Below are 22,949 nucleotides of genomic sequence, written 5' to 3'. Positions count from 1 at the left end.
TGGCCCAGCGGAAGGAGGGGGAGGACATAGATAGCTTCCTGACGGCCTTTGAGAAGGCCTGTGGGATGCACAGGGTTGACCCTGCAGACAGGCTCCAGTTCCTCACCCCCTTACTGGACCCCAAAGCCGTGGAGGTGTACAGCCGGATGACAGGGCCGGAGGCAGGGGACTATGAACTGTTCAAACAGGCCCTGCTCCGTGAGTTTGGGCTGACCCCCGAGATGTACCGGAGAAGGTTCCGGAGTCAGCGTAAAACGCCTGAGGTCACCTACCTACAACTGGTCAACCGGATGCAGGGGTATGCCCGCAAGTGGACAGCTGGGGCCCGAGCTAAAGAGGACCTGCTGGACCTAATCGTACTGGAGCAACTGTATGATCAGTGCCCGTCCGACCTGAGGCTGTGGCTGGTGGACAAAAAGCTCGAGAACCCCCAGCACGCAGGGCAGCTGGCCGACGAGTTTGTGAACAGTCGGTTGGGGGGTAGCCGGGAGGAGCCCCAAAAGAACAGGCCCCCCCCGATGCAGAGAGAGAGTCACCAGGGGGCCTCCCAGCAGGGAAATAGGGAGAACCCCCTCCCAAGGGGAACGCCGGGCGTCGGGCCCCTCCGACCCGCTCGAGGGGACCAACGTGACCTGAGCTGCTATCACTGTGGCCAGAGAGGCCACGTACGGTCCCAGTGCCCAGGGCTCAGGGACAAACTGAGCAGACCCAACCTACCCAGGGTTAACTGGGTAGGGACCCAGCTGGACGAGGGGCAGACGGCCCAGGAAAGGGGGCCTACCAGTTTACCACCGGCCCCGGAGGGAAGAGTACCCCAGGCCAGCTCCACCAGAGGGCTGGAGGCTCTGGACTCAGGGTGCTCAGTTTACAGGGTGGGCGCGGGGCTGTCCCTCCGGAGAGAGTGCCTTGTTCCCCTGGAGGTGGATGGGAGGAAGGTCAATGGATACTGGGATACGGGCGCGGAGGTGACGCTGGCCCGGCCCGAGGTGGTGGCCTCAGATCGGGTGGTGCCCAACACCTACCTGACCCTGACGGGGGTGGGCGGGACCCCATTTAAGGTGCCCGTGGCAAGGGTACACCTGAAATGGGGGGCCAAGGAGGGCCCCAAGGATGTGGGGGTACACCACCATTTGCCCACTGAAGTTTTGATGCGGGGAGACCTAGAGGACTGGCCAAGCAAGCCCCAGGCCGCCCTGGTTGTGACGCGTAGCCAGAGCCGGCGAGGGGCACTGCGCCCTGACCTCGAGGAGGGTATCACACCGGAGGCGCAGGACCCTACCGTGGTGGGGAGGGAGGGCCGAGGGGCACGGCTCAGAGAGGCGGAGGCCTCGGACCTGGCCAGCGAGAGGGAACCGGGCCCCATCCCTTCCCCAGCCGCTGAGTTCCAGGCCGAGTTGAGGAAAGATCCCTCCTTGCGGAAGCTCAGGGACCTGGCCGACCTCAGTGTGGGACGGACCATGAGGAGAGGCTGCCAGGAGAAGTTCCTGTGGGAGAAGGGGTTCCTGTACCGAGAATGGGCTCCCACAAGGGAAGTAGAGTCCTGTGGGATCAGGAGGCAGCTGGTGGTCCCCCAGAAGTATCGCCGCAGGCTCCTGTCCCTGGCCCATGACATCCCCCTCGCAGGGCACCAGGGAATCCGGCGCACCCGGCAGAGGTTGCTACAGAACTTTTACTGGCCCGGGGTCTTTACCACGGTCCGGCAGTATTGCCGATCCTGCGACCCCTGTCAGAGGGTGGGGAAGGCCCGGGACAAGGGGAAAGTGGCTTTGAGACCTTTGCCCATCATAGAGGAGCCTTTCCAGAAGGTGGCCATGGACATCGTGGGGCCTCTCAGCAGGACGACCCGGTCGGGGAAGAAATACATTCTGGGGGTGGTAGATTTCACCACCCGCTACCCCGAGGCAGTGCCCTTAGCTTCCATTGAAGCAGACACCATGGCCGATGCGCTCCTGACCATTTTCAGCCGAGTGGGGTTCCCCAAGGAAGTCTTGACAGACCAAGGCTCCAACTTCATGTCGGCCCTGCTCCGGTGCTTGTGGGAGAAATGTGGGGTCCGGCACGACTGGGCCTCAGCTTATCACCCCCAGTCCAATGGGCTGGTGGGGAGGTTTAACGGGATGCTAAAGATGATGCTGAAAACCTTTATGAACCAGCACCCACAGGATTGGGACAAGTACTTACCTCACCTGCTGTTCGCGTACAGGGAGGTGCCCCAGGAGTCTACCGGATTTTCGCCTTTCGAACTGTTATATGGCAGGAGGGTGAGGGGCCCCCTGGACCTGATGAGAGACGAGTGGGAGGGGAAGGCCACTCCCGATGGAGAGTCAGTGGTGGAGTATGTCCTGATCTTCCGAGAGAGACTGGCTGAACTCATGGGCCTGGCCAGGGAGAATCTGGCCAGAGCCCAGAGGAAGCAGAAGGTCTGGTATGACCGCACGGCACGGGCCCGTGCCTACGCCACCGGGGATCAGGTGATGGTTCTCATCCCCGTGAGAAAGAACAAACTACAGGCCGCCTGGGTGGGCCCTTTCAAGGTCGTCAAGCAGCTCAATGAGGTAAACTATGTGGTGGAGCTGTCAAACCGGGCGCACCACCGCCGGGTGTACCATGTGAATATGATGAAGCCATATTATGCCAGGGGGAATGTGGTGTTGGCCGTGTGTGGACAGTGGGAGGAGCAGGGAGATGACCCTTTAGTAGATCTATTCCCTGGGACCAGAGCTGGTTTCCCCCTGGAAACAATTCCCCTCTCAGATCAGCTAACCCCTGCCCAGCAAGCTGAGGTCAGGGAGGTGCTGCATCCGTACCGACAGCTGTTTTCCAACCAGCCTGGACGCACTAATCTGACTGTCCACCGGGTGCAGACAGGGTCGCACCCGCCGATAAGATGCTCCCCCTTCCGAGTCACAGGGAAAACTGCTCAGGACCTGGAAAGAGAGGTCCGGGACATGCTGGCTTTGGGGGTGATCCAGCCATCTGCCAGCCCTTGGGCCTCGCCGGTGGTGCTGGTCCCCAAAAAGGACGGGTCGGTCCGGTTCTGTGTGGACTATCGGAAGCTCAATGCCATCACTGTATCTGATGCCTACCCCATGTCCAGGCCTGATGAGCTCCTAGACAAGCTGGGAGGAGCTCGGTACCTTACCACCATGGACCTTACAAAGGGCTACTGGCAAGTGCCGCTGGATGCAGATGCCCGGCTGAAATCGGCCTTTATCACCCCTCTGGGGCTCTATGAGTTCCTGACCCTGCCTTTCGGCCTCAAGGGAGCACCGGCCACCTTCCAGCGCCTAGTGGACCAGCTCCTGAGGGGGATGGAGAGTTTTGCCGTGGCGTATATTGATGACATCTGTGTCTTTAGCCAGACCTGGGAGGACCACATGTCCCAGGTTAGACAAGTGCTGGACCAACTCCAGGGGCCTGGGCTGACTGTAAAAGCGGAGAAGTGCAAGGTGGGGATGGCTGAAGTATCTTACCTGGGCCATCGGGTGGGGAGCGGCCGCCTAAAGCCGGAAGCCAGACAAGGTGGTCTGGACCGAGCAGTGCCAGGTGGCTTTCCGGGCGCTGAAGAAGGCTCTGGTCAGTGGCCCGGTTCTGGCAAACCCAGACTTTGACAAGCCCTTTGTGGTGTTCACCGACGCCTCCGACAAGGGACTGGGGGCAGTGTTAATGCAGGAAGATGAAAAGGGGGAGAGACACCCCATCGTGTACCTGAGCAAGAAGTTCCTACCCCGGGAGCAACACTACGCGGCCATCGAGAAGGAGTGCCTGGCCATGGTGTGGGCCCTCAAGAAACTAGAGCCCTATCTCTTCGGGCGACACGTCACCGTCTACACCGACCACTCTCCCCTGACCTGGCTGCACCAGATGAAAGGAGCCAATGCCAAGCTCCTGAGGTGGAGCCTGCTCCTGCAGGATTATGACAAGGACGTGGTCCATGTGAAGGGAAGTGCCAACCTGAGAGCGGATGCGCTGTCCCTGACTCCCCCATGCTTTGGAACAATTGGCATTCTCAGTTGGGTCCCACCAGAACCAGCATCATTACAACTTCTGGTTAGCCAGTGGGGTGGGACCAAAGTTCTCTCCGTTTGGCTGGTTTGGTGCCTTAGTAGTGAAGGACCCCCAGCCTTGGGCTGTGACTGCCCGGCTCTGAGCAATTTGTCCTGAATTGACACTCTCAGTTGGGTCCCGCCAAAGCCCGCTTCGTTGCACCCTGCCATGTGCCCAGTGCCCCGCAGTGTGTGGCCGAGTCAGCGGAGGTCTGGCCTGGGTTAGCTGGGGGGTGATCCCTGGCCCTCCAGGTCCCCAGGCCGGCACACACAGGCTGGCCATGGGGTTGCTCTGCAGTGATGGCTCTGTGGACCCGTCGCTCTAGCTGGTGGGGACTCCAAGGAAGAGCAGGCACCAAGTGGGACAACTAAGCCAAGAGATGCCCCGACCTGGGGGCAGGGGTTACCAGAGTGGGGAGGAGGAGTTGGCCTCTTGTGGGGGGCCTGTCGGGCGGGGGGGACGACCCTGGGAGCCTACACTCAGGACTCCAGCCAGAGGGGATTCCTGCAGAGGGGGGCCTGTCGGGGGTGTGTGACGTTCGGAGTGTAATATAATATCTCATTGAAAGGTGACAGGGCCAGAAAGAGTTAATTACCTCCCAGACTGACCTGACCCAGGGCCGGACTTTAGGAACTGGTTAGGAAGAGATGGAAATGGAGAGAGCTGTGAAATGCAGCCGGCATTGTGAGACAGAGAAGGGGAGCTGTGTGCTCAGGGCTTGTGATGTCCACAAACAAGTCTTGTCTATGGCTGTAGCTTTAATTCAAAGAGGAATATTAACATTTAGGAAGACACTTGAGTGAAATAGAATTGTCTATGTCTCTTTGAAGGTTGTGGTAACCTGTGTCTGAAATGTTAATGGATAAGTTACCCTGTGCTAATGGCCAGGATGTTCGGAAGAAGGAAAGTTAAACCTATTGTTTTCTCAGGCCAAAAGGCTGCAGGAAATGTATAAAAACCTTGGGCCACGATCCTTCTTCATCTCAGATCTGCTCTGGGTTTCAAGAGGGGGAAACCTTAAGCCATAAGGACTGAGACCCCCAGTCACTGACTGGAGTCACCCTGAATATGAACTTTGGACTATAACCTCTGGACTATTTCTAAAAGGACTTTTGGCAAATACAAGCTCAGTTCTGCTCTGTATCTGAATCTGAAGAATTGAATTCAAGTCTGTCTGTATATTGATCTTTTAACCAACACACTCTCTCTTTTCTTTTTTAATAAACTTTAGTTTAGTTAATAAGGATTGACTGTAAGTGTGTATCTGGGGTAAGATCTCAGTTATCATTTAACCTGGGTCTGGGGCTTGGTCCTTTGGGGTCAGGGGAACCTTTTCTTTTATATGATGAAATAAGATTTTCAGAGTTTATCATCCTATGTTTGACGTGTGTGTCTGGATGGAGGCCGGAGGCTGGTACTTTAAAGGCACTGCATTGTTTGGACGTCTGAGTACCCAGGGAGGGGCTGAAGAGCTGGCTGGGTAAAGCTGTTTTGGGCTGGCTGGGTAAATCTCAGTATTGGAATATCCACCAGCGTTCGGGTTTGTCTGCCCCGCTCTGTTTGCAGATCACCCTGATTGAGTGACCTCAGCTGGCTCCCACGGGCAGCCCCGTCACAGGGGGGCTGCTTGGGGATCCAGCCTGGCACAGGCCCCAGGATGCTGCTGAAGCCAGGCCGGGCTGGTGCCCCTGGGGTGGCTGGGAAGTCACTGGCAGACCCAGCTGGTTTCCCCATTGTTCAGAGTAAGCAGCGCTGGGGGGTCGGGCAGCCAGGCAGCGCACCCCCATCTCCCAGCCCACGACGGGGAACCACGGACCCAGCCCTGTCAGACCTGCAGGCTCAGCACCGCGCCCGGAGCCCAGGCCTGACCTGGCAGAGGGAGAGGGGCAGGGCTTCCCACGGGGCAGCCTGGCATAGGAAGGGGTGCACTGGATGCAGGCATAGCCAGCCTTGAGCTGCCACTTGGCTCCATTGGCCAGGTACAAAATGGCCCAGGGAGCCCCTCAGCCCCCCTCCCGCCAGGGCCGCCCCCAAATGCCCCCTCCACATGGGCCATCCCCCGCTGTGAGCCCAGGGGCAGCAGGTCCCACCCCGCCCTCAGCCGCAGCTCACACCCCTGAGCTCCACCCCCTGACCCTCTGCATGCACCAGCCGCCCCCGGTGCGGCCCCGGCACGGCGCTCCCTTACCCGTGCTCCGTGGCGCAGAGTGAGCGCAGGCTCAGGTACCAGCTGCCCGTCTGGGGGTACGGGATCCGTAAGCGGGCCAGGCTGGCCGTGCTGTTGACAGACAGCAGGAACCCAGCCAGGGACCCTGCGGGGAGGCAAGCGGCAGTGAGCAGGGGCCGGGCTGCAGGACCTCCCCGCTCTGCGCTGGCAGCCCCATGGGGCCATGGGGGCAATGCTGTGTGGGGGGAGAGTCCCCCACTCCCTGTTATGGTCGCGTCTCCCATCCCCACGCTCCTGCTGCAGCATGCCGGGGACTGAGCTGCCGGGGCAGGAACCCCTTTCCCAGCCCCCTCCCTGCACTGTAGGGGGTGTGGGGCAGCCCATGCTGCAGTGATGGGACCCAGAGCCGCTCCGAGCTCTCCCCGCATGCGGCATGCAGCGGTCGGGGTGTTGCGCGGCCGGCTGGGAACAGCTTTCACTGAACCCAGAGCCGCTGGCTGCAGCTGGATCTGCGTCCTCATGGGGCTGCTCCGGGTTAGCCGGCCTGGTCTAAGCCAGTGACCCGCTCCTGCTCCAGCCCCCTCACCTGCCGATAGCCCCAGGCCCACGCCTCTGGCGCCACCTACTGGGGAGCGCGGAGGTGGGCGCAGGCCAGCCCTCACCTGTCTCACAGGTGACAGACGCGTTGTCTCCTGCCATCAGCGGGACCTCGTGGGTCAGACACCCAAAGACCGTCACGTTCTCCCCCCGCAGGGACGACTGAAAGGGACAGAGCCCAACACTGAGTTCCTGACACTCCAGCCTGGACCCCCACAGCTCTGCCACTGTCCCCCCAACCCTGAGCCGCTGTCCCCCCCATCCCAGCCCTGGGCTCCCCACAACCCCACAGCTCTGCTGGTGCCCCCCAACCCGCAGCCTGCCCATCCCAGCCCTGGGCACCCACCAACCCCCACAGCTCTGCCAGTGCCCCCCAATCCTCAACCCCACCATCCCAGCCCCAGGCTCCCCACAGCCCTGCCAGTGCCCCAGCCCCTGAGCCATGGTGCCCTGCCATCGCCATGGGGGGGTCTCTCACCACATTGAGTTTGAGCTCCAGGTTGAGCACCCCCCCGCTGTCCAGCACTGGCAGCAGGCTAATGCCGAAGACAGCGGGCCGGTTGGGCGGCACCGAGACGTTGGGCCCGAAGAAGATGTAGAAGTGGACAGAGAAGGTGTCGAGCTCGTTGCGCAGCGTGGGCCGGATGGGCCAGCAGCACTCGCCGGGGGGCAGCCCAGCTGGAGGCGGCTGGGTGCCCTTCGGCGTGGCGGGGGGCAGGCTCTCCCCCAGCGACAGGCTGACTAAGGCACCGAAGGACTGAGGCATGTTCATGGCAGCAGCGGGGAGCAGGACAGGGGCCCGGGACAGACCGGGCCTGGAGCAGTCTGCAGGGAACGAGGGCAGTGCCGTCACCAGGCTTCTGGGCTGCCCTCCGGACCAGCCCCAGCACCCGGCCCCAGCCCTGCCCCCTGGCGGGTCTCTCTTTCCAGAGAGTCCCAGGCCAGAAGGCGCCGCTGTGACCAGTCTCCCCCAGCATCACCCAGGCCAGGGACCCACCCCGCCCCTGTGCTAACCGCTGGGCAGATCTCTCGGAAACCAGCCACTCTGGATTTCACAACTGCCAGGGATGGAGACACCACCCCAGCCCTTGTGAAGCTGGTTCTGCTGCCAGCAAAGACAGGCCTGGCGCTGCCCACAGCCGGTCTCAGAGGCACGGCCTGCCCTGCCCAAGTTCGGGGCGGCTCTGCCGCAGAGCTGGGGAGAGAACCCAGGCGTCCTGGCTTTCAGCCTCCACCCCCACACTCCTCCCAGAGCCCGGATGGGGCCCAGCCCCTGCCCCCCGGACTCCAGTGGGAACTGCACAGGGGCAGGTCCTGGGCTCTGGGGTGGTTACCCCGACAGCCAAGGTCCCCGCCAGCCACCCCGCGGCCCAGCCCCACGGCTCTCACCTGTGAGCTGCACAGTGAGCTGGAAGCGGATGGGGCCCGGCACGCCCAGGGCCTTCTCCAGCAGCACGTAGTACCAGTGGTGCCAGAGGGGCCGCTCCAGGGCCAGCTGGCAGGGCGCCCGCTCCCGGCAGTCCAGCGCGGTGGAGTTGTGCAGCGGGGGGGCCTTGGCTCGCACCTTCAGCCAGAGCGGGCAGCTCGCGGCGCTGCGGTCCCCCGCCCGGCAGCCCAGCACCTGCACCAGTACCTGCGACGTGTGGCTGGGCACAAAGACCCTGCCGGGGAGGGGAAGCGTGAGCCCCGCGGGGACCCCCATGGTGAGGCTGGTGCTGCCCCCCCCCGAGACCATGTGCCCCATGCCAGGAGCCAGGCCCCCTCCTGTGGGCCACGCACAACCCAGGATGCTCCCCTCCCCCCTGGTCATGGGGGGCTGGTGCCCTGTGACCCCGGGGTCAGTGGGAGCTTGGACTGAGTCTGCCCGCGGGGGAACCGGCTTGGGGGACAGGTGTCCCCCTGAGAATGGGGGAGGGGGGCCACGTTCAGCCCTGGCTAGGCTCAGTTATTGGGGTGGGCAGGAAGTGGGGAGATCCCCTGCCACTGAAGGGGACCCCAGCCCCAGCCCCGAGAAGGGAGCTCGTCCCCACCGTTGAGCTGGGAGAGCCCCACAGCAGAGCCCCCGGCACAGAGCAGTGATCCCCCCGAGCAGGGGCCCCCCCTCACTTGTAGAGGCTGGAGCGGCTGTGGGGCGCGATGCTCTGGGCGCTGATGTAGCCGGGGTACAGCACGGCGATCCCCACGAGGCGCTGCACGATGAGCTGCGGCTGGAAGAGGTATTGGCATTCCTCGTACAGACCCTGCGGGTGGGGGCAGTCAGAGCGGGGCTGAGCACCGAGCCTCCCCACCCCCTCACGGCCTGACCCGGGCACCCCCTGACCCCTCCCCCACCGGCCTGCCCACTCCCTTACAGCCCGATCTGGCACACCCCCAACCTGCCCCCCACACCCTCACAGCAAGATCTGGGCTCCCCCAACCCTTCCACCACTGGCCTTCCCGCCCCCTCATGAGCATATCCTGGCACCCCCCTCCCCCTGCCCCACAGAGCCACCCCACCCCCTCACAGCCGACCCCTCCCCCTTAGCGCCCCCCACACCCTCATGGCCAGATCTGGGCACCGAGCTTCCCAACCCATCACAGCCAGATCCAGGCACCCCCCCAACCCCTCCCCCACCGGCCTCTCAACCCCATCACGGCCAGATCCGGGCACCCCAACAGTCCCCCTACCCCCTCACAGCCAGAGCCGGGCAACAAGCACCCACGCACACACAATGGCCAGATCCGGGCACCCCTCCCCCTCCTCGATTGGCCTCCCCACCCCCCCACAACCAGATCCGGGCACTGAGTACCCCCACCGCATAACAGCCAGATTTGGGCACTGAGCACGTCCCGCCCCCACCCCCGCAGCCAGAGGAGCCCCAGGCTGCCAGATTGCCGCCAGCCCAGTGCCAAACTGCCCTGTGCCTGGTCACTCACTGACCCCAGCTACCTGTTGGCCTCCGGCCGGAGCTGAGCTGCCCCTCGGCCCCTCCTGGCCTCTGCCTGTGACACGTCACTGCCTGGTCTCCTGCTCCCAGTCCGGCTGGGGGGCTAGTGGGCGGCTGGGCCTGTGCTGTACAGTGGGTGGGACTGGGTGATCTGGGGCCCCTACTGGCCGTGCATTCTGACTCTACCCACTCCGCCCCCCGGTGCCCATGTGGGCCCTGCCCTGCAGCCTGCTGTAACGAAGAAAGGGAAGAAAGGAGAGCAGCAGAATACGGACCCTGGACTTCAGAAAACCAGACTTTGACTCCCTCAAAAACTGATGGGCAGGACCCCTGGGAGAATAACATGAGGGGGAAAGGAGTCCAGGAGAGCTGGCTGTATTTCAAGGAATCCCTGTTGAGGTTACAGGGACAAATCATCCCGATGTGTAGAAAGAATAGTAAATATGGCAGGCGACCAGCTTGGCTTAACAGTCAAATCCTTGCTGATCTTAAACACAAAAAAGAAGCTTACAAGAAGTGGAAGATTGGACAAATGACCAGGGAGGAGTATAAAAATATTGCTTGGGCATGCAGGAGTGAAATCAGGAAGGCCAAATCACACCTGGAGTTACAGCTAGCAAGAGATGTTAACAGTAACAAGAAGGGTTTCTTCAGGTATGCTAGCCTGTGGGATAGTGTGGGCCCCTTACTGAATGAGGGAGGCAACCTAGTGACAGAGGATGTGGAAAAAGCTAATGTACTCAATGCTTTTTTGCCTCTGTCTTCACGAACAAGGTCAGCTCCCAGACTGCTGCGCTGGGCAGCACAGCATGGGGAGGAGGTGACCAGCCCTCTGTGGAGAAAGAAGTGGTTTGGGACTATTTAGAAAAGCTGGATGTGCACAAGTCCATGGGGCCGGATGCGCTGCATCCGAGAGTGCTAAGGGAGTTGGCGGCTGTGATTGCAGAGCCATTGGCCATTATCTTTGAAAACTCCTGGCGATCCGGGGGAAGTCCCGGACGACTGGAAAAAGACTAATGTAGTGCCCATCTTTAAAAAAGGGAAGAAGGAGGATCCTGGGAACTACAGGCCAGTCAGCCTCACCTCAGTCCCTGGAAAAATCATGGAGCAGGTCCTCAAGGAATCAGTTCTGAAGCACTTAGAGGAGAGGAAAGTGATCAGGAACAGTCAGCATGGATTCAACAAGGGCAAGTCATGCCTGACTAATCTAATTGCCTTCTATGACAAGATAACTGGCTCTGTGAATGAGGGGAAAGCAGTGGACGTGTTGTTCCTTGACTTTAGCAAAGCTTTTAACACGGTCTCCCACAGTATTCTTGCCAGCAAGTTAAAGAAGTATGGGCTGGATGAATGGACTATAAGGTAGATAGAAAGTTGGCAAGATTGTCGGGCTCAACGGGTAGTGATCAATGGCTCCATGTCTAGTTGGCAGCCGGTATCAAGTGGAGTGCCCCAAGGGTCGGTCTTGGGGCTGGTTTTGTTCAATATCTTCATAAATGATCTGGAGGATGGTGTGGATTGCACCCTCAGCAAGTTTGCAGATGACACTAAGCTTGCGGGGGAGAGGTAGATATGCTGGAGGGTAGGGATGGGATACAGAAGGCCCTAGACAAATTAGAGGATTGGGCCAAAAGAAATCTGATGAGGTTCAATAAGGATAAGTGCAGGGTCCTGCACTTAGGATGGAAGAATCCAATGCACAGCTACAGACTAGGGACTGAATGGCTCGGCAGCAGTTCTGCGGAAAAGGACCTAGGCGTGACAGTGGACGAGAAGCTGGATATGAGTCAGCAGTGTGCCCTTGTTGCCAAGAAGGCCAATGGCATTTTGGGATTTATAGGTAGGGGCATTGCCAGCAGATCAAGGGACATGATCGTTCCCCTCTATTCGACATCGGTGAGGCCTCATCTGGAGTACTGTGTCCAGTTTTGGGCCCCACACTACAAGAAGGATGTGGATAAATTGGAGAGAGTCCAGCGGAGGGCAACAAAAATGATTAGGGGTCTGGAACACATGAGTTATGAGGAGAGGCTGAGGGAACTGGGATTGTTTAGTATGCGGAAGAGAAGAATGAGGGGGGATTTGATAGCTGCTTTCAAGTACCTGAAAGGGGGTTCCAAAGAGGATGGAGCTCGGCTGTTCTCAGTGGTAGCTGATGACAGAACAAGGAGTAATGGTCTCAAGCTGCAGTGGGGGAGGTCTAGGTTGGCTATCAGGAAACACTATTTCACTAGGAGGATGGTGAAGCACTGGAATGTGTTACCTAGGGAGGTGGTGGAATCTCTTTCCTTAGAAGTTTTTAAGGTCAGGCTTGACAAAGCCCTGGCTGGGATGATTTAATTGGGGATCGGTCCTGCTTTGAGCAGGGGGTTGGGCTAGATGACCTCCTGAGGTCCCTTCCAACCATGATATTCTATGATTCTATGATACTATGATAAGTGGGAATTCTGCATGTTGTGCATGAATTCGAGGTGTGCCTCAGTTTCCCCTCTGTGCTGCATGCGTAACTAGGTGGTGGCAAAAGGTGGTTTATTCTTGGTAGAGGCCCAGGTGAGGCTGCTGCCTGGCTCAGACAATGGCCTGGACATTTTGTTACCTAGCCACTGCCGGCTCTGGGGCCCACCCTCTGCAAGAGGCCAGGCGCCTGCAACCAGCAGGAGAACAAAGACCTGAGGGGGAAGCCAGGTGACCTGATATGCCTAGAAAACAGATCACGGGATGGCAGAGGGGCCCAGTGGGGATCAGTGCGTGGGCCGCGGGAAGCAGGACACACACTCCTGCCTGGGGACTTGAGGGGGGTCAGGAGAGCTTGGGGCTCGGCACGGTCTGTGCTTGTCCCACACAGCCAGGAACCCTCCTGCTGCTGCCCTGCTGGCTGGGAGTCACTGAGAGTCAGGAACTCGGGGGGCACCACTCCCTTTGGGGGTGCAGCCTCTCCGAGGGGTCTGGTTGAGGGGACTCGCTGCAGGGAGCTCCCGGCTTGACCCAGGCATGCTGGAGGCTCCGAGGGTTGGTCCCAGGAGGCAGGGACACTGAGGGGCTGACCCCAGTGAGAGTGTGACCCTCAGGGAGCTGAGGCACAGAGAGGTCCCCTGGCCTGCAGCTCTGTGACCCCTGGCCTCTCTGCGGGGTCCTTCCCACGGGGCTCGCCTGCTCTCACCAGGCCTTCCGCGACCAGCAGGCCTTCCCGGCCCTTCTCCTGGGGCCAGGCCTCCGGCCGCATTCCCAGGCCACCAGCATCTGGGCTCCACAGAGCTCCTGAACCCACACGTCAGCCCCTTGGTTCTGGGGCCCCAGCCCACCACCTGGGGCTGTGACTAAGGCAGGCCACCCCAGCCCAGGGAGCCTCTCTGAAGGCTTACTGCTCCCCCAGCTGGTCACCCTCCTGGGGGTACCCCTGCAGCTGGCTTTTCAGGAGGTGGCTCCAGATTTACACTTGGCCCCATTTCCCCAGCAGATCTGCTGCTCCCCTGAACATCTGTTTCCTTAAAGGGGCCATGTCCCAGATCAGGGCTTGGCTGGCCCCGGGGCCACTACCCCTGAAAGGGGACAGACCCCCGGTACAGCACTCCTCTGCCCACAGGCTCACCTGTCACAGCTTGGCAGCCTCTGCCACAGAAATTGATGGGGAGCCCCCTGCCCCTCCCCCAGACAGAGCCATGGGCAGCCCCCTGCCCCTCCCCTAGACACAGCCATGGGGAGCCCCCTGCCCTTCCCCCAGACACAGCCATGGGGAGCCCCCTGCCCCTCCCCCAGACAGAGCCATGGGGAGCCCCCTGCCCCTCCCCTAGACACAGCAATGGGGAATCCTCCTCCCCTCCCGCAGACAGAGCCATGGGGAACTCCCCTCTCCCCTCCTTCAGACAGAACAATGGGGAACCCCCTTCTCCTCCCCCAGACACAGCCATGGGGAATCCCCCTCCCTCAGTCAGAGCAATAGGGGCCTTGCCCTCCACCGGCCCAGCCTGGGGCAGCTCTAGTGCCCCACAGGGCATTGGCTTGTCCCTGCCTCTGGTGTCGGGGGGTGGGGACACGGCCATTAACCTTCCCCTGCTGGCCCCTCACCTTGACAGAGATCTTGCCCTCATCCTTGGGCAGGTGGGCGGCCAGGAACCAGTCTCCGGGCAGCGGGCTGGTGATGTTGAACACCCCGGTGGTGCGGTTCGGCAGGCTCCAGGTGAGGGTGAGCGTGAAGGAGCCGGGGACGGCTGTGTCCCGGGGGAAGTGGGTGTGGAGGGGGGCGATGATGGGGGGAGCCCCGGAGCGGAAATACCTGCAGGGCAGAGAGCGCGTGAGCGGGCGGAGGGAGGGCAGAGAGCAGCCCAGCAGGGCGATCCCGGGAGGTGGCAGGCAGAGACCCCGCGGTCCCAGTGTGGGGCAAGGCCCCCCTCGCCGTGTGTTGTGTCGCCCCGGCAGGTGGGTTTACAGCCCAGGCTCCTTTGCCCTAAGGGCAGGTGGGAGCGAGGGGCCTTGCAGCCCTGGGGGAGAGTCACGTGTCCCCAGAAGGGGGCCGATGCCTGCACGACACTCCCTATGTGCCAGCCCACCTGGGCCCCACCCCAGAGGAATCCAGGCACCGGAGTCCTGGGCCCGCACCAAGCCCCCAGCCTCCCCCACCCCGACACCCACACGGTGACGCTGCGGTCCGGGCACCGGTCCCCGAAGGTGCCGCCCTGCTCCTTGAAGGTGATGAGGTTCCAGACGGCGACCAGGGTGTCCTCAGGGATGCGGAAGTGGAAGAGCTCGATGCTGGCAAAGGAGCGGAAGGGGCTCAGCTTGCGCGGCGTGCGGGTGAAGTAATCAGTCACAAAGAGCCCGTCTGCAAGAGGGCATGGAGGGGGGAGGGGAAGGAAGAGGGGCCATGAGCCAGAATGGCCTGGGATGTAGGAATTCCCAGCCAGCTGCCCATGGGCCCATCAAGCCCGGTCTCCTGGCGCTGACAGGGCCCAGCACCAGCTGCCTCAGAGGGAGGGGCAGGAAACCCCTGGTGGCCAGCTGCAGAACAGCTTGTCCATGGGGGAGTTCCCCCAACCCCCTCAGCTGCAGCTGGCTCATCCTATGTCCCTTCCATTCTCCTCCTCTCTGATGTGCCTGGCTGCCCTCCTGCTCCCCAGGAGTGGCTGATCCTTGACGGAGCCCTGTGGCAGTGAGTTCCGCAGGCCCATGGTGCACCATGTGCAGAAAGCTTTTCCGTTGCCCCTTACAAATTTGCTGCCCTTCAGTTCCTGGAGTGCACCCTCGCCTGGTGTCAGGAGGGCGGGTGAAGGGCAGCCCCAGCCTCCCGTCTCTAACCACTCGCTACCCTGTGCCCCTGTCACATCCCAGCCCTGATTCCTCCCAGCACTCCTAGACGCTTCAGATGGGAGGGAGGGGTTCTTGTGGCCCCACTCTGAGCCTGTCTCTGAGCCCCTTGAATTTCCAGCCTCCTTGATAGAGGTGACCCGCACTCGGGTCCATCACGCCCCTGTGACTCCTCAGCATCGCTCATGTCCCTGTCCCTTGCCCAGCTGCTGCGTCACACCCTGTCCTGCCCCAATCTCTCCACCCATCGACCCGGCTCCCCCACAAGCCAGGACACACGGCCCCCACCCCCCGCACAGCTGCCTCAGTGCTTCAAACTGACAGAGGTTTGGAAAGTCCAGATCAGCAGAGTCAGAGGGGTCTCCCCCCCCCAGCCCTCCCCCGGCGCTGAGCAAGCAGGTGCAGGGCTTGCCCGGGGCTCAGCGCTGGCCAGACCCCAGCCTGGTGGGGCTATCTGTCTGGCTGCTTTCAGGCTCCCAGTTCGGCTCTCCTCTGGGTCACCCTTGGGGGTGCCTGTTCCGGCACTCTGGGGCTGATCCCCTTTATATCCAGTGTCTCCCGAAGGGGGTGGGGGCAGGGCAAGCCACGCAGGGAGCACGGCCTCAGGGCAGGTGGGAAACACTAACGCACAGGGTGCGGCGACACCAGCCAGGTACATGCACCCTGCACCCACAGCAGCCCTAGGGCGAACGGGGGCTGGGCACCAAGCCCTTCTGTGCCCCTGCACGGAGTCAGGGCAGACCTCTGAGCCAGGCCAGGATCGCTGTGGCCCCTACAACAGCTCTGGCATCAGACTCCGAGGAAGGGGACACGTGTGCCATGCACCCGGTGCCACGCAAGGCTGTGAACGCCGTGTGCCACGTGCCAGGCCGCACCATGCATGCCCTGTGCCACGCGGGGACATGCATGCCGTGCTATCCAGGCATGCAGAGCCACGCTGGACTGTGTTGGGCCAAGAAGGCCAAGCTCCTGGTAGCTGGGGCAAGGTGTGTTTGGAATGAAGCCTTCGCTCCCAGCTGCCTGCCTGCTCCATGCAGCGAATGGACCCAGCGGTCCCCACAGCGCCCGGCAGCTGGTGCCGTGTGGGATCTGCCCGGGGTGAGATGTGTCCCCCGGCCCCTCATCCTGCCCCAGCAGGGGTTCTGCTGCTCCATCGCTGAGGGGCAGCACCTCTCCCCAGCCGCAGGAGCACGCTCCTTTGAACGTTTCAGGGGGGCCCTGAGGGCCTCATGCTGGGCCCCTGCAAGGAGGATTCTGCCCTGCAGCCCTGTTGAAAAGGCAGCCTTGTCCTCACTGCCCCATAGGAGCACATGCTGCCAGGTACCCACAGGGCCTCTGCCCCACGGCACCCACGTGGGAGCCCTCTGACAGCTCCATGCCATCTGCTGCACCATGGAGGGACCTGGAGATCCTCCCTGTCCAGCACACGCCATGCCAACGGTGACCTCCTGCTCCCACCACCTCAGGCTGGGTCCGGTCCTGGCTCTGGCTGGCCCAGGGGCAAGCTCGCCTTTCCCCAAGCACCAGTCCCTTCCCGGGGCAGCGGGCATGGCCTTCTGGGGCTGCTTTGCCACAGCGCAGAGAAGAGGAATGAGACCATGATACAATGGAAGCAGAGCCAAGGGAGGCACCTCAGGACGCCCAGCCCCATCCAGAGGCAGAGCCGGCCTGGTGCAGGACGAGCACAGGGCAAACCACATGGGCCACGTTCTCTGGGGTGGGTGAGAAACAGACCGTCACACATGGGGGTGTTTGGGGGCCGGGGACACCAGGCTGTGAGCCAACCTCTCCGTATTCCCCCATCTCGGCGGCGGGACTGGGCTGTGCCTCGCCGGCTCAGCTGACCTGCGCTGGGAACATTGCTGTAGCAAGCCCAGGAGTTCTCCGCCAGTCAGGGCAGAGGCTGCTCTGCCAGCCCCTGGCCCGGATGATGCTGCCTGGGGAGCAGACGCGCCGTGTCTCCTGCCCTCGGCCTGGGGGAGGTGGGATCTGGCTCCCACTGGCTGGGTTGCCATGGGCCTGGCAGTGATCGCATCAAAGCAGGAGGCTGGTGATGGGAGCTGAGCTGAGCGTCACTGTCCCTGGTGGGACTGAGCTTTCTGCGCAACCATCACAAGAGCCGGAATGATCGTGGCCAAGTGTTCCTCCCCGGGAACTCGCCAGGCAATTGCCAAGCATCCCCGGCAGCACTCACGCCCGGGCTCCAGGGGGGACGAACAGGAGAGACATTAATTACAGCCCCCGCCAGCAAGCCTGCGAGCCACAGTGACGGGAAACCCCAGCAGGAGCCAGTCCCGGGCAGGGACCTCAGGCCTGGTGCTGGGGCTGTGGCCTGGGTGTCTGCTCAGCACAGTTCATCGCCGCGGGAGCAGGGTGGCCCGAGCAGCGTCTGGGCACTGAACCCACCACTCCTCGTGTGTGTGCGTGTGGGCTGGGGTGCGTGTGTAGATAGGTGTGTGCAGACGCAGCCAGCCGTACCCCGACAGACATACCCCTTTGCCTGGAGCAAAGGCTGTGTCTCCGATTGCCCTCACCATCAGTACAAGTGCTGCCAAGCTGAGCCATAGCTCAAGGGAACCCACCCAATCTCCCCCTCCGCCCCCCTTCCCACGGGAATGAGCCCGTCATGTGCCCAAAGCCAGCCATTCTGCATTAACCCCATGCCCTGGGCGCTGGTGGAAATATCTCTACTTCCACCCTGAGAATAAACCCAGCTCCTGCTGCATGGCAGCTGCCCCCTGCCCAGGTGCGTCGGTGACCCTCGCAGGTGGGGTCAGTGATCCCACGCAGCCAGGCAGGGTGACTCCCCAGCCCTGAGTCTCACCCTCCCCATCACAGGGCTGGCTGGGGGCACAGGAACCTGGCCCAGACCCCCACGGGCGGGGATCCCCAATGGATGGAGATTGAGCAACTCCCCAGGCAGCAGCAGGGGGGAGGCAGGGACCTAGCTGCCGGCAAGGGCCATGAGGCTGGGTGGTGACACCACCCAGGGAGCGGATGGGGTGCAGGGGGTGTCACTATGGGAGGGTGTCAGGGTGTGTGGGGATGACACGGGGTCAGAGCGGGGTAGGGTGGCATGGTGGGGGTAGGTACTGGGATGTAATGGGAGGAGGGGGTTCTCAGAATGGGGGAGGGGAGATGGCAGAGCGATTGCTTTGAAGCCTATGAGTGATTTGGGACTGTGGTCAACCATACCCATCACCCCAGCGTCTGACCACCCAGTGCCAGGCCGCGAGCACCCAGCACTGTCACACCATGGGGCTCAGCACGGGGCAAAGAGACAGCTCCCCCTGGCCCTCTCCCCGGGGATCAGCACCGGGACAGGACAGCTCCCCCTGGCCCTCCCCCGCCGGGGATCAACACCGGGACAGGACAGCTCCCCCAGACCCCCCCGGGGATCAGCACAGGGGCAGGGACCCCCCCAACCTCCCCCTGGGGATCAGCACCGGGACAGGACAGCTCCCCCCGGCCCCCCCGCCGGGGATCAGCACCGGGACAGGACAGCTCCCCCTGGCCCCCCGGGGATCAGCACTGGGACAGGACAGCTCCCCCTGGCCCTCTCCCCGGGGATCAGCACCGGGACAGGACAGCTCCCCCTGGCCCTCCCCCGCCGGGGATCAACACCGGGACAAGACAGCTCCCCCGGACCCCCCCGGGGATCAGCACAGGGGCAGGGACCCCCCCAACCTCCCCCTGGGGATCAGCACCGGGACAGGACAGCTCCCCCCGGCCCCCCCGCCGGGGATCAGCACCGGGACAGGACAGCTCCCCCTGGCCCCCCCGCCGGGGATCAGCACCGGGACAGGACAGCTCCCCCGGCCCCCTCCCCGGGAATCAGCACCAGGACAGGACAGCTCCCCTTGGTCCCCCTCCCCGGGGATCAGCACCGGGACAGGACAGCTCCCCCCGGCCCTCCACCAGGGATCAGCACCGGGACAGGACAGCTCCCCCCGGCCCCCCCGCCGGGGATCAGCACCGGGACAGGACAGCTCCCCCTGGCCCCCCGGGGATCAGCACTGGGACAGGACAGCTCCCCCTGGCCCTCTCCCCGGGGATCAGCACCGGGACAGGACAGCTCCCCCTGGCCCTCCCCCGCCGGGGATCAACACCGGGACAAGACAGCTCCCCCGGACCCCCCCGGGGATCAGCACAGGGGCAGGGACCCCCCCAACCTCCCCCTGGGGATCAGCACCGGGACAGGACAGCTCCCCCCGGCCCCCCCGCCGGGGATCAGCACCGGGACAGGACAGCTCCCCCCGGCCCCTCCCCGGGGATCAGCACCGGGACAGGACAGCTCCCCCCGGCCCTCCCACTGGGGATCAACACCGGGACAGGACAGCTCCCCCCGGCCCTCCCACCGGGGATCAGCACCGGGACAGGACAGCTCCCCCCGGCCCCTCCCCGGGGATCAGCAGTGGGACAGGACAGCTCCCCAGGGCCCCCTCCCCGGGGATCAGCACCGGGACAGGACAGCTCCCCCCGGCGCCCCACCGGGGATCAGCACCGGGACAGGACAGCTCCCCCTGGCCCCCCCACCGGGGATCAGCACCGGGACAGGACAGCTCCCCCTGGCACCCCACCGGGGATCAGCACCGGGACAGGACAGCTCCCCCCGGCCCCTCCCCGGGGATCAGCACCGGGACAGGGACAGCTCCCCCCGGCCCCCCACCGGGGATCAGCACCGGGACAGGACAGCTCCCCCTGGCCCCCCCGCCGGGGATCAGCACCGGGACAGGACAGCTCCCCCCGGCCCCTCCCCGGGGATCAGCACCGGGACAGGGACAGCTCCCCCCGGCCCCCGACCGGGGATCAGCACCGGGACAGGGACAGCTCCCCCCGGCCCCCGACCGGGGATCAGCACCGGGACAGGACAGCTCCCCCTGGCCCCCCCGCCGGGGATCAGCACCGGGACAGGACAGCTCCCCCCGGCCCCCCCGCCGGGGATCAGCACCGGGACAGGACAGCTCCCCCTGGCCCCCCCGCCGGGGATCAGCACCGGGACAGGACAGCTCCCCCCGGGCCCCCCACCAGGGATCAGCACCGGGACAGGACAGCTCCCCCCGGCCCCCCCGCCGGGGATCAGCACCGGGACAGGACAGCTCCCTCCGGCCCCTCCCCTGGGATCAGCAGTGGGACAGGACAGCTCCCACAGGATCCCCCCCCCCCGGCCCCGCAGGCTCCCCCCCGGCCCCCCAACCCCCCTCCCCGGCCCCGCAGGCCCCTCCCCGCCCCCCCTACCCCCCCCCGGCCCCGCAGGCTCCCCCCCGACCCCCCAACCCCCCTCCCCCGCCCCTCCCACCCCCCTCCCCGGCCCCGCAGCCCCCTCACCGGCCAGGGGCCCCGCGCCGAGCAGCAGCAGCAGCAGCAGCCGCCGGGCCATGCCTCGCGCCGCGCTCCCGGGCCCCGCACCATCCCCACAGCCGCCCGCAGCCATGACGTCAGGCCCCGCGCCTGCCCATTGGCCCGGCGCACGCCGGTCGCCCTGCAGGCCGCCGACGATTGGCCGAGCCGCTGCCACTCACCGCGTCGGCCCGCCCCTGATGCTGCTGCTCCAGGGGCCGCTGCTTCCCCGCTGCCCGGCGGCCGGGGCGGGAATGGGGCGGAGCGGGGCTGGGGGGAGGGAATGGGGTGGAGGTGGGTTGGGGTGGGATGGGGTGGGATGGGGCAGGGCTGGGCTGGGGGGAGGGAATGGGGTGGAGGTGGGATGGGGTGGGATGGGGCAGGGCTGGGCTGGGCTGGGGGGAGGGAATGGGGTGGAGGTGGGATGGGGTGGGATGGGGCAGGGCTGGGCTGGGCTGGGGGGAGGGAATGGGGTGGAGGTGGGATGGGGTGGGATGGGGCAGGGCGGAGCAGGGGCGGGGGGAGGGAATGGGGTGGGATGCGGCGGAGTGGGGTGGGGGGAGGGAATGGGGTGAGATGGGGGCGGAGGTGGGTTGGGGTGGGATGGGGCGGAGTGGGGTGGAGCAGGGGAATGGAGGTGGGTTGGGGTGGGATGGGGCGGAGTGGGGTGGGGGGAGGGAATGGGGTGGAGTGGGGTGGAGGTGGGGCAGAGCAGGGGAATGGAGGTGGGGTGAGGTGGGGCAGGGCGGAGCAGGGGCGGGTGGCGGGAATGGGGTGAGATGGGGGTGGAGGCGGGTTGGGGTGGGATGGGGCGGAGTGGGGTGGAGCAGGGGAATGGAGGTGGGTTGGGGTGGGATGGGGCGGAGTGGGGCTGGGGGGAGGGAATGGGGTGAGATGGGGGTGGAGGTGGGTTGGGGTGGGATGGGGCGGAGCAGGGGCAGGGGGAGGGAATGGGGTGAGATGGGGGTGGAGGTGGGGCGGAGCAGGGGAATGGAGGCGGGTTGGGGTGGGATGGGGCAGGGCTGGGCTGGGGGGAGGGAATGGGGTGGAGTGGGGTGGAGGTGGGGCGGAGCAGGGGAATGGAGGCGGGGCTGGGTGACACCTGGCACCTGACGTGGGATCAGGGCCTGTCGCAGCCCTGTGGAGCGCGCAGGGCACCGGGCCTCATGCTCCTGCCGGGAGATTTGCTCTTCGGGACGGTCCGTGCCGGGAGCTGAGTGGGTCCGGAAGGGGAGGCTGCGGCACGTGGTTCTCCACGGCTGGGATCTCGGCACAACGATGTCCCCTGAGCTCCCACAAAGGAGGCAGCCGGGGGTGCGTCTGGGCTCCCGCGTTCGTGTCAGAACGTGGGCTCCAGTGTTCAGCCTGCATTCACACTCGGCCCACGGAGGGAGGTTACGGCTCCGCCATTACTGGGAGAGGCCCAGTGGTGGGACCTAGCTGGGACCCCGTAGCCTGGGGTCTATCCCCTGCGCTGCCCCAGACCCCAGCCTGCTCCCCTTAAAGTCAGTGGGAGGGAGAGGAGGAGTTGAGGGGTGAGCATGAGGTCCTGGGCCCTGGGCTGATGTCATAGAGCCCGGGGGTGAGGTCATGGGGCCCGGGGGTGAGGTCATAGTGCCTTGGGGTGATGCCCTGGGGCCCTGGGTGTGCGCGCACTGGGTGTGTTTGTCCCTCAGTCAGTAACGTCCACCAGTCTTGCTGGCCTGGGGGCGACGCCCTCCAGGCTCCCCGCACCATGGCGCTGGCCCCAGGGGAAGCTGTGCTGGCTGGCGCACGGAATGACCTGGGGCTCTGGTCGCCTGAGGAGATGCCCTCCCTCGCCAGCCCTTCTCACTGCTCTCGGACCAGGCCCGCGGCTGCGCAGCTGCAGAGGGAGGCTCTGGGCCCATGAGTGTGAACACACAGCTGCCCACGGCCTGCCCCGAGGCCCTTCCTCAGCAGCAGCTGCAGCCTCTGGCGTGGGGGCCTGGCGGGGTGGCCCGTGGCCCTGGGATTTCACAGCAGCCCACACTGGAGCGGGGGCTCGGGTGGCCAGGCCAGGCAGGGGAGGTGCCCGCCAGGCCCTGCTGTGCAGCCAGAGGGGCTGAAGAGCCCCCGGGGGCAGTGCAAGAGGCTGGGGCTGGGCATGCTGCAAACATGCCACAGAGAGCTGGGCCAGAGCGGGGCATCGGCACTCGGGGGGCACAATGGGCCCAATCGCTGTGGGAGAAGGTCCTTGGGCACGTGCAGTGGGCCCCATGGAGCTGGGCCCGGGTCACATAGTCACTGTCAGAGACCGGAGACCCAGCTCTATGGGGACACTTACCCCTGTCTGGCCATTGACAGTTTGCAGCCCCTGCTCCATCAGCCCAGGGCCCTTCCTGTTGGCCCCAGTCCCAATGGCCCATTCCCACCAACCCCAAGAGCCCCAGCCCCGGGGCCCTGATCCCTGTTGGGGCCTGTGAGGCACCCAGCTTGATGGGCCCCTGATCCCTCTTGGGCTGTGTAGGGCCCCAGGCCTGATGGGGCCCTGATCCCAGCTGGGAATCGAGAGGCATTAGCAATACCAAGGATGATGGCTCTGGTTTCGC

General features: G+C 64.1%; 1 protein-coding gene across 1 annotated transcript in view; it reads right to left on the bottom strand.

Annotated features, from left to right (window-relative positions):
• Nucleotides 1-20,473, bottom strand: part of TMEM8B (transmembrane protein 8B) — a gene marked incomplete at its 5' end in the record, with an annotated part of 29,651 nt that extends 9,178 nt beyond the window's left edge. The window contains 8 exons of the mRNA XM_084628794.1: nt 6,236-6,359; nt 6,877-6,973; nt 7,290-7,636; nt 8,201-8,472; nt 8,918-9,051; nt 13,804-14,011; nt 14,368-14,557; nt 20,368-20,473. Coding sequence (XP_084484920.1) covers nt 6,236-6,359; nt 6,877-6,973; nt 7,290-7,636; nt 8,201-8,472; nt 8,918-9,051; nt 13,804-14,011; nt 14,368-14,557; nt 20,368-20,473 — 1,478 coding nt within the window. The remainder of the gene's footprint in view (nt 1-6,235; nt 6,360-6,876; nt 6,974-7,289; nt 7,637-8,200; nt 8,473-8,917; nt 9,052-13,803; nt 14,012-14,367; nt 14,558-20,367) is intronic.
• Nucleotides 20,474-22,949: the final 2,476 nt, after the last annotated feature.

This window comes from Lepidochelys olivacea (genome assembly GCF_965140295.1).
Source record: "Lepidochelys olivacea isolate rLepOli2 genome assembly, chromosome: 5".
Lineage (NCBI taxonomy): Eukaryota > Metazoa > Chordata > Testudines > Cheloniidae > Lepidochelys > Lepidochelys olivacea.
The sequence above is the reverse complement of the archived record's forward strand: the minus strand, read 5'-3'. Positions and strand labels throughout refer to the sequence as shown.